Source organism: Chelonia mydas, chromosome 3 (genome assembly GCF_015237465.2).
Source record: "Chelonia mydas isolate rCheMyd1 chromosome 3, rCheMyd1.pri.v2, whole genome shotgun sequence".
NCBI lineage: Eukaryota > Metazoa > Chordata > Testudines > Cheloniidae > Chelonia > Chelonia mydas.
Window position 1 is genome coordinate 125,863,065 of NC_057851.1, and position 19,235 is coordinate 125,882,299.

Below are 19,235 nucleotides of genomic sequence, written 5' to 3' on the forward strand. Positions count from 1 at the left end.
TAACTGGAACTCTGAACCACAGAAACTTTGCAAACTGCCTGCAACAATAGCTAGGGTGAGAAATACTATCTGTAACCAATTTCTTTAGTGAGAAATACTATCTGTAACCAATTTCTTTAGTGAACTAGCTTAATTTGTGTGTTTGATTTCATTTGCTTAGTAATCTGCTTTGTTCTGTTTGTTTTCCCCTTTTACCACTTAAAATCTGCCTTTTATAGTTAATAAAATGTGTTTTGTTTATTATTAAACCTAGTTTCTGTAATTTCTAACTGGGGCGGGGTGGAGGGGTGGGGAAGAAGTGTGCACACTTCTCTCCACATTGAGGGAAGGGGCGAATTTCATAATAGACCTTTGGGTCTGCACTCCAAGGAAGGTGGACATCTGAGTGCTGGAGCAAGTACCTTAAGCTGAGTCTTCCCAGGGCTCATCTGCAGGTAGGTGTAGCTCTGCCTGTGTGTGTTAGAGGAGGTTTTAAGAGCCTGGCTCAGCAAGACAGGTTAAAGGAGACCCATACTGGCAGAACAGGTAGACTCAGTGGTATCTTAGCATATCAGGTGGTTTCCCAAGGGTTCCAACCCATCACACACAACTCTTTTTATACCCTTTAACAAACAAATGATGTCATTGCCAATTATTGACTTCATCTAAAAAACAATTTGAGACAATTCACCCTTCATTCCAGTCTTAATCCAAATAAGATTTTATTCCCAAGGCCTTTCCTCTCCTCCTCCTTGCTGACCAACAGATTTTCCATTGCAGCTGGGTCCACGTAGGCTTTACTTTTAAGATAACACTGGTATGTGGGGTGGGAAGGTTTATGTTGGCTCCTTTTAAGACAGATTCCTTTTGTCTTATTTAATACCATGTGAAGTCACACCTGTTGGTCAGAGTCCTCCTTTTTAGAAACTTCCCTGTATCATATTAGGTATTCGTTGAACGAGACATCCTCCCTACTTCATTCCTTCTGGCCTTATAACTCATTATTTTCAAGGCCTTCCTTCTACTTGCTAGTCAGGGCCTGTCTTTACAACACGTATATTTTCTTAACCAAACTTAAGCTATTTTTAAATTCTTTAATTTCATATTTATCCTACACTACAAATTAGTTCAGTTTGGCTTTGTAGAGGGAATTTGTACAAATTGTTTGCTTCTATGGCCACCTGCTCTTGGATCAATACACTACACAAGAAAAGTGCTCATGAAAGATTGACAACTTTGGATACTTAGGACTTCTACCCTTGGAACTAATGCCACCACCAGGCCCGTGCACTCTGCTTATTTGCACTCTGTTAGTATGTCTCAACTCCTTTCAAGAAATGCTGCCTCTGGAAGTGATAGATTAGTGCACGCTCTTCATAGTGAATCTTCTACTTCTGAGACTGCCAAAGGTGCCAGGACTCTATCAGTAACTAATTTAAGTTACTACAGAATGGCCACTATGAACTGGTGTTGTAAAAGGAAGAAGTTTTGTAACCCATTACCTGTCTCCGATTCAGTTCAGTCACTGTACATCACATTTTGTTACATTGCAAGTGTCATCATCTACTATAGATGTATACGCTAATGAAGGCAGATTATCATTGCATAGAGAATTCTGAGGGGATAGTTTCAAGATAAAAAAAATCATAGTGTTTTATAACAATAATGCTGGCTACCCAACTTATTTTATTAAAGATCAGAGTAGTTTAGAGGATATATGATCTCAGTGCTGTATAATGGCCACTGACTTTGTGCAATCTCTTATTTCTGTAGTATGTCAGTGAGAGAGAGTGTCGTGGTGTGTGTGTGTGTGTGTTCGCAGGGGAAACTGTTTTAAAAATAATTGGTCATAGCCTGTGTAAACATGCACTGTGAGAAAACTATCCCAGTTGGAGGCAATCACTTTTGGGGTAATTTAAAAACAAAAAAACCCTAACTCTCCTATGTAGTGCAAATCAGCCATTGCAGTTCTCAGACTTAATTCTTTGTTCTGTCACCACAGCAGTTATTTATTTGGCCATGTCTACCAAATCTCCTGATTGACCTAGTTGTGACATTATTGAAATAAACTCTGACCGTATAGATCATTGTTGCAACCAGGGTCCTATGGTTGCGCCAGTTCTTGTACAGAGGAGGCCAAGTGGGGTGTCTATGGAAAGGTTGTAGTTTGCTTGTATGATTATACTGTCTGTATGTGTGTATCATTCTTGTATTTGAAGTTATGAATATTGGCTATGTATTCGTTTGATTCTAAGTAGTCTCAGTGAAGCATTTGGTCAACTTCTTGAGAAAGGACTATTCTCAGGAAGTGCCCAATCAAGAAATACTTAACTGACAATGGACTTTGGGAGACGCCAATGCACATCTGAGCTTTCCTGGGAACGTTCAAACTAACATGTAAACAATGGTGTCGGCCTGCAAAACGCTGAATCATTCAGACATGTGACTTGTCCAGGTGGCTACAGACTCCATCTTGTTGCTGTGATTCTGAACAGGAGAACAAAGGGGTTTCTGCCCATAAGAGAGAAAATATAAAAGGCCCTGGAAACCCCTCTATTTTATCTTCAACTGGCTCAAAAGATAGCCTCTCCACCCCAAAGAGATGCCTGAAAGAAACTGGAACAAAGGACAGTAACTACAGGGGTGTGAGTGATTGCTGGACCCAGACTAGGAAGGAGTCTAGTCTGTGAAAGAAGCTTATTGGAACATCTCTGAGGGTGAGATTTACCTGCATTTAGTTTCCTACTGTATTAGGCTTAGACTTGCGTGTTTTTGTTTTATTTTGCTTGGTAATTTACTTTGTTCTGTCTGTTATTACTTGGAACCACTTAAATCGTACCTTTTATACTTTAATCACTTTTTGCTTATTATTGAACCCGGGGTTAGTGACTAATACCTGGGGGAGCAAACAGCTGTGCATATCTCTCTATCTATAGAGGGCAAACAATTTATGAGTTTACCCTGTATAAGCTTTATACAGAGTAAAATGGATTTATTTGGGGTTTGGATCCCATTGGGAACTGGGTGTCTGGGTGGTAGAGACAAGAGCACTTCTTAAGCTGTTTTCAGTTAAGTCTGCAACTTATGGAGGACGTGGTTCAGACCTAGGTCTGTGTTTGTAGCAGGCTAGGCTCAACAAGACAGGTTACTGAAGTCCCAAGCTGCCAGGGAAAACGGGCTCAGAGGTAGTCTCAGCACATCAGATGGCAGTCCCAAGGGCATTTCTGTGACCCAACCCGTCACACTAGTAATCCCAGGGTGTTCACTCCATACTAATGAAATATACTTACACGTCTATACATTTCCCTGTAGTTCAAGACCATAAACTTTCTGAAATCTAGAACAAAAAATATTAAAGAAATCAGTGCTGTTCTAACAGTTTCACTTTCCAGGGAACTGGATGGATATTGGATAAAGCACCTTATTTTCCCATATCCCAAGCAAATAAAAACAAGCTAATGATGGAACTAGTCAATAATATTTGAGATTATTAATTTGAGAGACCACCAAGTACTAATTTAACCATAAATTCCTTTAAGTCCAAAGGCCAAATGCTATTTTATACAATTGCTCTCAACATGTCTTACAGCCTAAAAATAAGCAATTATACCTAATATTGTAACATACTAATCACATCTTATGAATACTTTATGTACAAACAGGCTACACCTAGGGAAAACCAAACTTAAGATAACGCTAATTCTTTAATTTCATACTTATTCTACAACTAATCTCTCTAATCCTGGACCCTGTTAATTTAAACTGCCCAGGAAAATTAAAGTGGAAACACCATTCTATTATCACAGCTGGGAATTTTTTTCTGACTTCACTGATACAAACTCTATATCCCAGCTTATTGGTGTCATCACCAGCTCCTGTGATTTGACCTTATTATCAACAGTCGTGCAAGGTCCTTTTGATTGAAATTTATTTTCCACTTGAAATCTTGAGCAGAATGCTAGTTCCAACAACATTTCATGTCAGATGTATGTTTGGTTCCTAGACATATGGTGAAAGGTGCATTATAAAGATGTGCAGTAGGGAGGAAGCAGGTCATGATTATTCATATCTTAATTTTAATAACAGATTTTATAAGATTAATCTACAGATGTGAACTACAAGATCTTGTATGATGGATTTTCTATGAACAAAACCTTTTATTTCATTCACTAATACCTTTTAATTACCGTTGACACTTAGCCCTGCAAAGTATTCTTTTGTAAATGTACCTTAAACATAGCAGTGAAATCCAAAAATGATTACTAGGAGTTTGGATTTCTAACTGTATCAGGGTGTTTAGTGTAGCTCTAATTTCCTAGTTGAGACAACAACTGAAATATTATTACACTTTATCCTGTTGTTCATTCCAATGTTGTATAACAAAGAAACCATGCCCCTCCCATCATATTTGAGGCATCAGATTCCAGAAACTGAAACAATAATACGGAGACTATATGAGAATTATGGCCTTTTTAATAAGAAAGGCCAGTGTCAGTAGATAGGGAAATCATAATTAGGATTTATTGCATAGTAATAGAGAAACTGATATTTCTGTCGATAAAACCCCAGTTAAATATCAGTCACTATTGATTTGTTTTCTCCCGAAGATTTTTTTTTTTTTTTTAATCAAAGATAACAGGTATGTATTGGCATTTGAATAATGCTAACAGTTTCCGTAAAAGGTTTTTCTTCCAGCCAGTAGTATAGCTTTGCATGTATTGGGTGGTGGCTCTATTGTGCAGTTTAGGCAATGTTTGTTCTAGGGTGTGATCCTTCCATTAGTAAGGCTAAGATTTAGTCACAGGTATTTTTAGTAAAAGTCATGGACAATTTACAGGCAATAAACAAAGATTCATGGCCCATGACCTATCCATGACTTTTACTATATAAATATCCCTTACTAAAACTTAGTAGGTCCTGGAGCCCCGGGCACTGCTGCTCTGGGGCCCCCAGGACACTGCCGCTGTGGAGCCTCAGCCACCTCTGCTCCAATGCCCTGGGGACCACTGCTCAGGTGCTCCCCAGGGCCGCCCCGGGACAGCTGCTCCGGTGCTTCCCCCAGGCTAGCCATATGAGCAGCGACTGGTGCAGCTTGCCCCGAGACTGCCCCCGGGACCGCTGCTCAGACCCTCCTCAGGGTCAGCTGCCTGAGCAGCGGCTGAGGCAGCTGGCCCTGGGACAGCCCCCAAACCGCTGCTCGGACCTTCCTCAAGGCTGCCCCTGGGACCGCTGCTCAGGTGCTCCCTGGGGCCAGCCGCCCTGAGCTGTCTGAGCAGTGGTCGGTGCTGTTGGCGGTACCGCTGCTTGGGGGCTCCCTGGGGCTGCCCCCAGGACCGCTGCTCGGACACTCCCTGGGACCAGCTGTCCCAGGATCGCCTGAGCAGCACCCGGTGCAGCTGGGCCCAGGGCTGCTCCAGCAGCACCTGGTGTGGCTGGCCCCGAGATCAGCCGCACTGGCCATTGCAGCTGCGAAAGTCACGGAGGTTGCGGAATGTCGTAGAATCTGTGACTTCCACAACCTGCATGACAGAATTGCAGCCTTATCCATTAGTGCCCATTACTGAGATGCACTATGGAGTGAAACTTTTTAATGTAACAATTTTATGCTTGTCTTGAAGGGGACAATGGCCTGTGATGGGATGTTAGATGGGGTGGGATCTGAGTTACCCAGGAAAGAATTTTCTGTAGTATCTGGCTGGTGAATCTTGCCCATATGCTCAGGGTTTAGCTGATCGCCATATTTAGGGTCGGGAAGGAATTTTCCTCCAGGGCAGATTGGAAGAGGCCCGGGAGGTTTTTCGCCTTCCTCTGTAGCATGGGGCATGGGTCACTTGCTGGAGGATTCTCTGCTCCTTGAAGTCTTTAAACCACGATTTGAGGACTTCAATAGCTCAGACATAGGTGAGGTTTTTCGCAGGAGTGGGTGGGTGAAATTCTGTGGCCTGCGTTGTGCAGGAGGTCAGACTAGATGATCATAATGGTCCCTTCTGACCTTAGTATCTATGAATCTATAAGAACAAGGCTGAAGCCTTTTGGTGGGGAGGAAAAAAACAGGAATGAAGTTGAAGACATGGGTGAGGGAGGGACATCTAAAGCAAAAGAAGAAAACTGAAGTGAGAGAGGAATAAGGAAGACGAGACCTGTCTTTCGCTTGCTTCTTGACATAACTCACTTTTGGAAAGTCTTTGTCAAATGAGCTGTGTCATAAATATAAAGGGAAGGGTAAACACCTTTAAATCCCTCCTGGCCAGAGGAAAAACCCTTTCACCTGTAAAGGGTTAAGAAGCTAAGATAACCTCGCTGGCACCTGACCAAAATGACAAATGAGGAGACAAGATACTTTCAAAGCTGGAGGGGGGGAAACAAAGGGTTCTCTCTGTCTGTGTGATGCTTTTGCCAGGACCAGAGCAGGAATGCAGGTCAGAACTTCTGTAAAAAGTCAATAAGCAATCTAGTTAGATATGCATTAGATTCTGTTTTGTTTAAATGGCTGATAAAATAAGTTGTGCTGAATGGAATGGATAGTCCTGTTTTTGTGTCTTTTTGTAATTTATGGTTTTGCCTAGAGGGATTCTCTATGTTTTGAATCTGATTACTGTAAGGTATTTACCATCCTGATTTTACAGAGGTGATTCTTTTACTTTTTCTTCAATTAAAATTCTTCTTTTTAAGAGCCTGATTCCTTTTCATTGTTCTTAAGATTCAAGGGTTTGGGTCTGTGTTCACCTATGTAAATTGGTGAGGATTTTTATCAAGCCTTCCCCAGGAAAGGGGGTGTAGTGCTTGGGGGAATTTTGGAGGGGAAGACGTTTCCAAGTGGGCACTTCCCCTGTTATTATTGTTAGACACTTTGGTGGTGGCAGCGTTTAACCTAAGCTGGTAAGAATAAGCTTAGGGGGTCTTTCATGCAGGTCCCCACATCTGTACCCTAGAGTTCAGAGTGGGGAAGGAACCTTGACAAGCTGTTATATTTAAATTCTTGAATGCATGCAGTCTGTGATACTTCCCTTAGAATAATTTAGATGAGCAGTAATCTAAATATGGGTAGCATTGACTTCAGTAGTAAAAATCTTTCACCCAACTTTGGTTAAATTCATCAGATTTTTTTTTTTAATTGTAAGTTTTAAAATTTATTAATGTAAATGTGATTACAAATAAGTAAAACATTAATCTTGTGGTAATGCCCAAAGGCCCCAGTCAGGATCAGACTCCATTGTGCTAGGTGCTATACAAGCATGCAGGACAGACCAAAAGAGTCAGACTGATCAAGAGCTTCAGGATTGTGTTCCCTCTGTACAGTGGGATTTGCTTTTGGTACTAAAAATGTTGCCCACGTTTCTTTGATTCTTTTAGAATTAATATGCCTTAAATTTCTCTCAGCCAAAGGTTTAGCTTCATTGACTTCAACAAGAAAAATTGGAGACAGTAGTACAAAGTCTTTTTGATTGGTTGTTCAGCTACAGCTACTTCTGGCTACAATTTTGCTCCTATAATCCACTCTAATGCCTTTGGTTGTTTTGTGTGGTGTTTGCTGCACTGTATACTTACGTTGTGGCAAAACTTGGCAGATTTATCCTTGAAGTTCTGGCAGTTGGCATAATGTGAGCATATCTTGATGCTGGCAAGAGTTGGGACTCCTTGGTGTATACAGTTTTTGTCGGCAGAGAGACAAAGACTTTTATAATAGACATTTAACGATAGCAAATAGAGAGTTGGTAACTTTGGAGATCCATCTCTTTTGTTCATTTGATAGCAATTGTCTAGTTCTTTTTGAAAATGTAACCAGTTATTACATGACAATGGACGTAATCCATCTCAAAATAAAGGATTCTGATATATCTGCAGCGAGATCCAACTCTGGGTCTATGTTGGAACAGTTCAGTCAGCAGTGTTCTGTCATTTACCGTTTCTGTGTTCAAGGTGGCCAGACATGACCCGTTGACTAGACATGTGTTGCTCTGAATGGTGTGCGAGGGATATAATATGTACAACTCCTAAATAATGAGGTAGCTGACATATTAATGAAGCTGTATAATAACTTCTATGATCTACATTTGGGGGAAAAAACATGGGACCAGATTCACAGCTGATGTAAATTGACTTAGCTGATTGAACTCAGTTATGCCAGTTTAGTCCAGCAAGGATCTGGTACAGAATCTTTAGATCATTTGGAGCCCTCTTTCTTCTCTACAGCTTTGACAAAAAAGGAACTCAACCACTTAAAATGTACTTGAATTAAATTAGTAAAGATTACTAGCCCAGACACCACATCCTTCATTTAAACTTGATCCATAAGAGGTATGTTTGCATCATGGTTTGAGAAAAGCATCTTTGTGACCCTAAACTGCAATGGGAGCTCTAGGCAAGACTCAAGGAGTCAGTGGGAGTTCTCTGTATGAATCAAAGGTGTTTATAATTGTTTGGATGTCTCCATGTACACTTCATTTTCATGTTATGTTCTGCAGATACATTTTCTGGAAAGAGATTTTTTCCAGGCAATTCCTCTTTTGTGGTCCCTACTTTCTCTATAATTCCAGTATATATGCTTTAATTGTAAAGGCATGTAGTAGTGAAGAGATTAACAATGCCAGATTTAAAAAAAAAAAACTTAATGAAACTTCTGTCTTTTATTATTGGGTCTATTTTCTTATCTATTTGTTTTATAGTCCTTCACACTTCTCACTGGACAAAGGGTAAAACTTCCCTCCCACTATGTAATACATTGCTTAGGGACATTTCCATAATTCAAGTTAAAATGGGATGTATACTATAGTAAGGACATTGTTTTATATTTTTTGGTTGTCCTAGGTGTATATACTTTCATCTGGTATGTTAAGTTGGCTGTAGTATCAGAGGATAGCAGTGACATCTGAAAAGCAGTTTATCCCCTCACAAAAGGTTAGGAATAAATGTTAGTGCCTTTCTTCAGTTTTGTTATATCATTCACTGTGCTTTAATACTAGTAGTTACTTTGATGTCAGATGTTCTTTTAAGGATTTAAGCCTTAAATTGTCCAGTGCTAAATTCTGATTTTGTAGGATTTTTTTTTGCTATTGTCAGCTAAACGTTAAAACCATAATGTTTTACAGAGCCAAGCAAAGTCACTTGCTGAACAAAAACGATTCCCATTTGCCACTGATAATGACAACACAAATGAAGAATTGGGTAAGATAATTATATAATGTTTATTGGGGTGGTTCTAGATGCCGCTCACAGGCACAAAGTTTTGATACTGTAAAATTATAGTTGGTAATTCTGATGGATGCTTTAGGATCACTTTTATCACTCCTTGAGCAATAAAATTTCAGCCTTTTGTTTTTAATTATGTGGAAAGAACATCATGTACCCCTTTTTCCCCATAGTACTTCTTTCTACTCTGCACAGTGGGACATTTCACCATTCATTTGGTCATGCAAATGTGAAGAAAATATTTTCCCAAATCCTGTTAAACACTCATGAACTCTTCCTACTCTCTTTCCTGTCATTGCTGATAACTGAAGATTTTCTGGATATTTGAGAGAAGCTTTCTGTCAGGTGAAATTGCTGCTCCATCGAGCTTGGAACTGCTGTTTTTCCTACCTTTTCCAAGTCTGAAAGGGGGGTGGAAGGTTCTTGTAGATTTCTTTCTCTGTGCACTCGTTGGCACACTAGAAGTGCACCTGGTGAATTGCTGTGACGTTGATCTACGGTCTTCTGCTTCTGTGCTGAGAGGCAGGTGTCTTCTAAACAGGTCTCTGAGGAAACCCTGTGCTGCTGAGGGGTTTTTTATTATTTATTTATTTTTTTAAATTGTTTGCCATTTTCTCGCTCTTGCTTCAGCTTGGTCTCTGTCTGGTAGGGGGAAAGTTCTTGGAAGAATTTTGAGGAAGGTTGGAGACTCCCTTATTCTAGCAGTAAATCTTCAGCCCCCTCCAGTGGTTCAGCATTTGCCACATGGGAGCCCAGGTAGCAACATCAAAGGAGCCCCATTCCTATGTTTGGCTCCAGGGCCTGTCACCCTACCTGCCTTACTCCTCTTTCAGATACATCTTTTCTGGAGCATGTTCTTAGGAGTTTCCTAGTTGTCTGGCATTTTTCTGAGCTTAGGTCCTTCTATTTGTGCTTCTCCTGCTCTAGTAAACCTTAGGGGAAGAAATGTGAATTGTGTGGGGACTCCTCAAAGCGTGGCCTGCTCATATCGCCTACAACATTCTAGGCAGTGTCTTTTCACTGTTTTGCTCCTTGCCCCAATCCTTCTCTTTTCCATAAAACTAGTGTATTCAGTTATCAGTCTGCCCTTATGTTACAATAGTTTATTACCTTGGGAATGATTGTGATACCATATGACTGATGGCTAATGAAGTAGATTTAAGAATTTGGCAGAGAAGAAAGACAAATGAAGAAAATGCAAGGAGCCTCTCTAGCTGCCATTGGCTCTCTTTCGCTCTTCATACTGCAGCAGTACTGTGTGCAGCCTCACCTCCTGACTGGTTCTCAAGAGGTGTATGCATAGTGAAGTTTTTTGTATGTATACAAAGACATATCCTTACATAGTATAAACAAACTCGTCACTCTGCCCAGTGCAGACATGTTAATAGTGGTGCAGGTTGGGCTAGGCCCTCTCCTAAACCAATGTCCAGGACAAAATTAAGAACGGTCTCCCCACAATGACAGCACTGTCCACCTGGATGTGTATTTTTTCTTTCCTTTACATCAGCAATGGTTTGCAACAATGCCACCAGAATGTGTTTGCTTTGCAAAAGACAGGTTCACATGACGGAAAAACATCACAATTGCTGTTAATTAGCACCTTTGTTGGCAATCTCAGCTGAGATGCCAAGGATTGAATAGGCTGAAGAATGGCTCTCTTGTCCTAGAAATGATCCCTCCAAGTCAGGGTTGGGAAATATTGGCATGGGAAAATCTGTACTCAATCTCTACCTGTTCTGTGGATAAATGGATCATTGTTCCCTAGGGTTATATATCCAGCACCTTTCACAAACACTAAACTCACTGAAAAATATACTACATATTCTAAGTATTTCTATCATGGTGATAGATGAACATGTTAGAAAAACGAGTTTTGAGATGAATGTAGATAACCTTAACAAAACTATTGCTTTCATCTTGCTTACTAAAGAGTTATTTAGAAAGTGAGAAGTGGCCTGAATTCCTACTGTCTTTTTCTGATAACTCCTCTGACAAACTTAGCTGGGCTGTCACCAAAAACCAAAAACAAATATTTTGACACCTCTCCACCAAGTACTGCATCCTAAAATAAACGTAACATGTTGAGTTTCTACTAATAACTCTTCTGATGCTTTAAAAATAAAGCCTTGGTAACTCCTCTTAGCAATACAGTTGTCAAGGTAAACTAACAAAAAAAAAAGTTTGATAACTTTAGCTGTCTTAATATCTGCAGTTATAAGATGTTCTGAAGAAACAAACTTGTATCTTAGGCTACTACAGCCAAATTCTGCAATTTGATGGGCACATGCAGTTCCCATTATCTTCACTAGAAGTTGCATCTGTGTATCCAAGAGCAGATTTTGGCTCTTCAATAAAGTTTAAGAGCTTACTGCCAGACCTATTTAGAAGACCTACTAAAAACGTTTTATCATAAATATGTAAAATTTTCATCCCTGACACTTACAACGTAAATACTGCCATAGGTCGAGACTTTTCTCCAGTATAACTGTAAAAGGTAAGTTATCTAAACCTTTCTAAGAAGTTTGGCAATCTTCTACAAAAAACATGACATGTACCACTACTGAGTAAACAAGTGGAAAAAAACACAGTAGCCTCTCACGTGAAGTATTCTTTAAGTTAAGTATTTTCAGTTGAAATACTGTGGACTACTCTTTATACCAGACAGTAAGCTGTGGAGGGCAGATATTGCTTTTCAAAAAGAAAACTAACATTGTCCAAATGCCCCAACATTATATAAGTGCAGAAGACAGGATTAGGAAAAGCCACAACAAAAGACCTCTACATTCTAACCTATCATCATCAGTCTCTCCCAGTGTTGACCTATCTTGTCTATCTTCTAGACTCCAAGCTCCTTAGCACAGGATCTGTCTGTGTCTTATTCTGCACTGACCACATTAACACTTAATAATAAGCAAAAATTAAACTAATCCATGTGTAATAATGTCTACCATCTGAGGATTTCAAACTGTTCTATGATCACGAATACATTTAGCCTTACTGTCTTTTATGATATGGAGAACATTTTACACATAAGGAAACTGAAATAGGAAGGCTAGGTGCCTGATTTCCAGATGTTCTGAGCACCCACATCTACATTTGTGGAGCTGCAGGCACTCAGAACCTTTCAAAAATAATCCCTAAGTGACTTCCCTATTATACATAATAAACCTGTGTCAGAGATGGAATAGAAACCAGGTGTACTGACTCCCTATACTGTGCTTTAACCACAATACCATCCTATTATTTATATTACTCACTCGCTTGCTGGAACGTTAAGGTTTCAAAGTCACGCACTCTAAAGTTAGGAAATGACAAAATTAAGGTTACATCAATCCTAGTCTCCTGGTTCCTTATCCCAGACTCTTTCCCTAACCCACAGGCAATCAATCACTTTTTGTGATGGTATAGACAAGGTCCAGACTTTAGAGAAAATAATACAAAAATAGATTATAATAAGTAACAGTCTGTTCAAAAGCATCTGGCTGTTCTGATTTGGTCCCCATTCTGCCTGTTGAGTACTCCTGCCCAAACCAGTCCCAGTTCTCCTTCTGCACCCCAGTTTGTTGTCAGCTCATCTCCCATTCCCCTGGTGCTGGTTCCTAGTCCCAGTTTTTGTCCAGCCAGTCCCAGTCTCTTCTGGCTCCTCATCTGATCTGTATACCCCCCTCCCCCCATTTCCGTCACCGGCTCCCATCCTCCTTGCTCAGTCAGTACCAGCCTCCCCTTTGTCTTACACTCCAGCTATCCTTGCTCAGTTAGTCCTAGTTCCTCTTCTCTGCCCCCAACCTAGGGTTGCCAACCCTTCTGGATTGGCTGGGACTCTACCAGAATCTGCATCGATCTCCCGGTGGGTATTGAAAGCAATCCAGGAGATATTAATAGGCCGCTAAAAGTCCAGTGGCAGTGCAGCAGGGCTAAGGCAGGCTCCCTACCTGCCCTGGCATTGTGCAGCTCCCAGAAGCAACCAGCATGTCCCTCTGGCTCCTATGCTACTAGCCCTGCCTATAACTATGATAGCATCAAGTGGCTATATTTGGGATTGGGATCTCCTTGTGCTAAGTGATTTACAGTAAGATACTTTGATCCTCCCACCCCAGTGTATACCAGGGCTATCTAAGTTACACAACTTCAGCTACGTGAATAACATAGCTGAAGTCGACGTACTTAGATCGACTTACTGTGGTCTCTTCACCGCGGTGAGTCGACTGCTGCCGCTCCCCCGTCGACTTCGCCTGCACCTCTTGCGGTGGTGGAGTACAGGAGTTGAAGAGAGAGCGCTCGGGGGTCGATTTATCACATCTAGACTAGACGTGATAAATTGACCCCCACTGGACCCGATCCGGGGGGGGTAATGGAGACATATCCTTAGTTTACATTTTGTTAAATGTGACCAAATTTTAGAATATTTGAAAAACTGACACATTATCTATGTTGTTTTTATTTTAATGTGTTTGTAATCTTGCTTTGCCAGCAATTGCCTACGTGTTGATTGGCAGCGGCCTATATGATGAAGCAATAAGACATTTTTCAACAATGCTACAGGTAACTGTTCACTTGTTCTATTTTTGTAATTTTAAACGTAAAGATGATGAACCTTGAAATCAATCATTGAGGAAATAGATTTGTATAAAATACAGATTGTTATAAAATTCTAGCTTAGAACCATTATAGCATTTGAGGCTGACAAAGTAGATAAAATATTTAACTCTTAATAAATCCCAGGACTTAAATTGGAGAGATTCTGCTATCAGATGTGAAAATGAATACAATGGATAAATGTGGTTTTTAAAAAAATCTCATGATCCCAGTCTCCTAATAAACTGCTAAAATATAAGCCAATTTATTTAACTGTTTTAGAAGAAATAGCTACAAAAGAACAAAAACCATACTTCATTTTGCACAGTTCAGTTTCCTAAAAGTTCACTTGATTAGGACTTCTTAGCATATTAGATTGAGATTTTTTTTACTACATATTGCCAGTAACTTACTGGCAGAATAACCTCATATGTGGCACTGGCATTATGGGAGCTCCACGTTGTTATAAACCAGACTCCATCCCAGGTTAATACTGGGTTGTCAGTTAAGAACTTGGCTGCTGTAATATTTAAACAAAATTTTATTTATTCTCTAGTATAAATTCCTTTTCTGATTGGATGGCGTGGAATCCATATTATTTTATCATTCAGATTGTTTCATGGCAGGCTGACAATTTTTTAAAAAGGGTACCATAGCTTAGTCAAACTTGATTTATAAATATGTATCCTTATGGACAAGACGGTCTAATTGACTGAAGCATAGGCCTGCTTTTTAAGCCAATACAGATATAAAATACATCAGTGGTAGGCTATAAAATGCCATTTAAAAAGTTCTGCTTTGTAATGTAATAGCATCCTTCTATGGTTTTTAACTTTTTCTAATGGCATATGTGTTTATTTGTACACTGAGGGTATGTTTGCACTACAGCTGCTGCAGTGACACTGCAGCTATGCCTCTGTAGTGTAGACAGTTTCCACATCAGCAGAAGGGTTTCTTTCATCCATGTAGGTAATGCACCTCTCTGAGAGATGGTAGCTGAAGTTCTTTTCTCGACTGGGAGTTAGGTTGACCTAGCTGTGGTGCTCGGGGTTCAAAATTTTTCACATCCCTGAGTGATGTAGCTAGATCAGCTTAATTTTTAGGTGTGGACTGGGCCACCTTAGGGAGGGGGCAGCTCCCACCCAGGGCAGTAGCAGGACCTGGCTGGCTCCATCCTTGGAGGAACCCGTGGCATGGATCAGCTCCTTGCCTCCCTCCTCCTGCCCAGAGCCTCTTGCTCCTGCAGGCTCTAGAAGATCTAAAATATTGAAGGCTGCAACTGACCAGGTATCCAGGGCAGCAGCTGGGAGAGCATGCAGGGAGTCCCCAGCGATCAGGGAGGGGAGGAGGGGAAGACCACCAGGCTGTTGCCAGGGTGGGGCTGCGCTTCTTCCCGGCCCCTGCAACCACTGGGGACTTGGTGCACGCTCTCGTCTCTGTTGCCTTGCCTCGGGTTGGACACTTGGCTGGCCACAGCCCTGTACGCCCTATGGTGTGGGAACCTCTGAAATAGGAAAAAATGAGCAGAAAAGTTACTTATGTGTAGATTTGCTGATGACTGCCCATGCCACATTTTAATATCCGGTATTTTTGCTATAGCTTTCATTTAAAAAAAGCCTCTGTGGTTAGAATTATTTTTACCACGGGAAAAGGGGTTTCTCTTCACTCACTCTACTTAGATTTGGTGAAAAGATTTTGCTCATTTTCCAAGTAATTCCCCTGTAGGCAGAGATGAAACATGGACATTTTTAGCTCATAAATTGCAAGTTATGAGCTTGTGATGATGATGGGTTATAATAATCTCTCTTGTGTCTTTATCTGGAGACCATGACTAAGGCCTGTTTAATATTAACACTGAGCATTAAGTAAAAGTAGGCAGCTGAAGAAAGATACCTTCGATTCACTTTAATTTTTTTTAAAGATGGTTTTACTTGTGTTTTGCTCTGAATAGGAAGACCCAGAGCTGGTTAGTGCTATTTATGGACGAGGGATAGCATATGGGAAAAAAGGACTTCATGTGAGTATTTAATAATTTAAATGATTGTCAGACATACTTTCCTACAAACTGTAAGAGATTACAGGAACTATATCAACTAGAATTTATTAAACATATGTACAGTCCCAAAGGCTTTCAGTGTGTATTGTCATGCTATTAATGTTTTCTCTGAAACATCCTCTTCCTCTTATCTGAAGATGCTATATGACTGGGGACCATACCTGTCAGACATCAAAATCTTGGGGGTGGGTGGGTGGGTGTGTGTGTGTGTGTGTGTGTGTGTGTGTGTGTGTGTGTGTGTGTGTGTGTATATATAATCTCATGAAGATCCCTAAAGACTGATAGGAAGTGGTAGAGGGGGACCAGCTACTTTGTTTAGCAAACATACAGTGAGATGCTCATGATGGCATTACTGTTTGGGTTGTTTCAAGCAGCTTCTATTTTGTATTCTTTGAATTGTCTTATTTATACTCTGTAGTGTTTGTTGCTACCCTTCCTCGTTGGGGGGGGGGGAGGGGGGTCATCCCATAATACATACCCCATTCTTGGATTCAAGTCCTCAGTGGCACTAACATGAATAATTTTTGTTTAATAAGTATCTGAACTGTACTTTTGTTTAACACAATAGCACCTAATTGAACCATTTTCAAAGCCGTTTGTAATATAAAGATCTATAGGTAAAGACCAACACAATGATCCAGAGTTTGAAGAGTTGGCTATTAATGATTTAAAAAAAATTAGTAAGGAAAAATGGATTTTAAAAAAATAGCCTTTTGTTTTATATAGTATAATTAAGCATCCAGATCCTGTCAGGAAGCTGCAATTGGCTTTTAGAATTCTGACTTCCTCCAGTCCAGATTAATTGGATGACTCAGTGGAAAATCCCATTATGCAGAACCACTGTGTGCTAGAGAATGTTGACAGGTACTCACTTTCTGTGATCTTCATATTCATTTCTATCTCAGCAAAGAGTTCTCTGGTTTTGGCAGCTGATTTAAAAAAAAAAAGGTCCACTCCACAAAAGATGGCTTCTGTGAGAAATATTTTGAAGTTTTTTTTTCTTGACTTGATTCTAAAGATGGGCAAAAGGTTCAGGCAAAAGCTCGAGGTTACTTAAAATTCCTTCCCTTCCCCAAAACCCAAACAAACAAATGAACCAACCAACAAAAACAAAACAAAACTCTTATCTCAAGTGGAGTTTCTCTAGCCCAGAACAACAGAAGAACCAAAGAAGCTATAAAGTCTAATGTGGACTTTGCCAATCTATTTTATGTGTAGTTACTCCAGTACTAGGATAATACGTGGCAGTACTGCAAAACCTTTAGATAGGTAGGGGAAGTATTGGGAATGCCACCATATTTTCTAACCGAGATCATCAAAAGGTCTAGATGACACTGGTTTAAAGCACTAGTGCTCCGCACAGTTCCAATCGTTGTTGCAGGTGAATCAGTAGTGATAATGGTGGTAAACTTTAGGGAAAAGTTTAATATAGACAAGGCCTAAGGAAATATTTTCTTCAGAGACTTGGGATAAAAAGAGGAGGCCTTATGAACCAGATATAATATTATCTGTGTAGACTCTGCAGCTAGTTTTGTCATGGTTCAGCTAGGTTATTGGAGATACAGATGTCTTTGAGTTAACTTGATTTTTGAAAGTCCTTGAAACTATGAAACACAGCACTGGCCTTTCTGGCCGATGCAGCTAATGAATTGCTAATTTGTTCTTCCGGATAAAGCTTTCCTCCATTCATGGGAAGTAGTGTCAGGAGGAGCTTGTGATGTCACAGAAGGGAAGGAACTCCAATCACATTTATTTAGCTGTAGCTGTCTCTGCTGGGACTGCTTTACTCAGCAAGAAAAAACAGTTAGTGTACACTGAATCAGACTAAACTGTTTTATGGTACACATTGTAGATCGAGGTGGGAAAACTTTTTGGCCTGAGGGCCACATCGGGTTTCCGAAATTGTATGGAGGGCCAGTTAGGGGAGGCTGTGCCTCCCCAAACAGCCAGATGTGGCCTGGCCCCTATGTGATCTCCCCCGTTTCTTGCTCCCTGACGCCGCCCCCCCCCCCCCCCGGGACCCCTACCCCATCCACCCCTCCCTGTCCCTTGACTACCCACCGCTGCCTCATCCAACCCCTCCTCTCATTCCTGACTGCCCCTCTGGGATGCTTGCCCCATCCAACCACCCCTTCTCCCTGACTGCCCCCCCCCGCCGCCTCATACAATCCCCTCTTCCTGATTGCCCCCCTGGAACCCCTGCCCCCATTCAACCTCCCCGTCAGGGTTCCCTCCCCACTCTGAATTCTAGGGTACAGATGTGGGGACCCGCATGAAAGATCCCCTAAGCTTATTTTTACCACCTTAGGTTAAAACTTTCCCAAGGTACAAATTTTGCCTTGTCCTTGAACAGTGTGCTGTCACCACCAAGTGATTTAGGCAAAGAACAGGGAAAGGACCACTTGGAGTTCCTATTTCTGCAAAATATCCCCCCAAGTCCTTACACCCCCTTTCCTGGGGAGATTTGAGAATAAACAAGATGAGCACAAACCAGCCTTGGATTTTTAAGATCCAAAAAACCCAATCAGATTCTTAAATAGAACTTTATTAGAAGAACAAAAAAAGATAAGAGAACACTTCTGTAAGATCAGAATGGAAGATAATCTTATAGGCCGCCAAATTCAAAACATAGAGAATCCCTCTAGGCAAAACCTTAAGTTACAAAAAGACACAAAAACTGGAATACACATTTCCTCCAGCACAGCAAATTTCAAAAGCCAAAACAAAGAAAGCCTAGCGCATTTTCTAGCTAGATTACTTACTAACTTTAAGGAGTTGGAGGACTTGCATCCTTGATCTGTTCCCAGCAAAGGTATCACACAGACAGACAAAAGCCTTTCCACCCCTCCGAATTTGAAAGTATCTTGTCCCCTCATTGGTCATTTTGGGTCAGGTGCCAGCCAGGTTACCTGAGCTTCTTAACCCTTTACAGGTAAAAGGACTTTGCCTCTGGCCAGGAGGGATTTTTACAGCACTGTATACAGAAAAGTGGTTACCCTTCCCTTTATATTTATGACACGGCCCTGTTCCCCGCCTTCTGACCGCCCCGACCCCTATCCACGCCCCCAACCCCTGACCACCACCCCTAACTCCCCTGCCCTCTATCCAACCCCAACTGCTCCTTGCCCCTGGAGCACCGGTGACTGGTGGCGCTAAAGCCATGCCGCTCAGAGCACCAGGATAGGCAGCTGTGCCGCCCGGCTGGAGCCAGCCATGCCATGGCGCAGCACAGAGCACCGGGTCAGGCCGCGGCTTTGCAGCTGTGCTGCCCAGCAAGACCTCGCTGCCCAGAGCATTGCGTCAGCGGCGCAGTGAGCTGAGGTTGTGGGAGAGGGGGAACAGCAGGGGAGGGGCCGGGGGCTAGCCTCCCAGGCCAGGAGCTCAGGGGCCGGGTAGAAGGGTCCCGCGGGCCAGATGTGGCCCGCAGGCTGTAGTT

At 41.4% G+C, this 19,235-nt stretch overlaps 1 protein-coding gene across 10 annotated transcripts in view; it reads left to right on the top strand.

Moving 5' to 3' along the window:
* The window catches only part of TTC13 (tetratricopeptide repeat domain 13), an 81,842-nt gene that overhangs the window by 8,286 nt on the left and 54,321 nt on the right, over nt 1-19,235 (top strand). For all 10 annotated transcript variants that reach the window (XR_005224786.2, XR_005224790.2, XR_005224784.2 and 7 more), the window contains exons 3-5: nt 9,069-9,144; nt 13,640-13,710; nt 15,695-15,760. Coding sequence is in view for 3 of the 10 variants with exons in the window: in XM_043543261.1 (XP_043399196.1) it covers nt 9,069-9,144; nt 13,640-13,710; nt 15,695-15,760 (213 nt within the window). In the remaining 7 variants the exon portion in view is untranslated. The remainder of the gene's footprint in view (nt 1-9,068; nt 9,145-13,639; nt 13,711-15,694; nt 15,761-19,235) is intronic.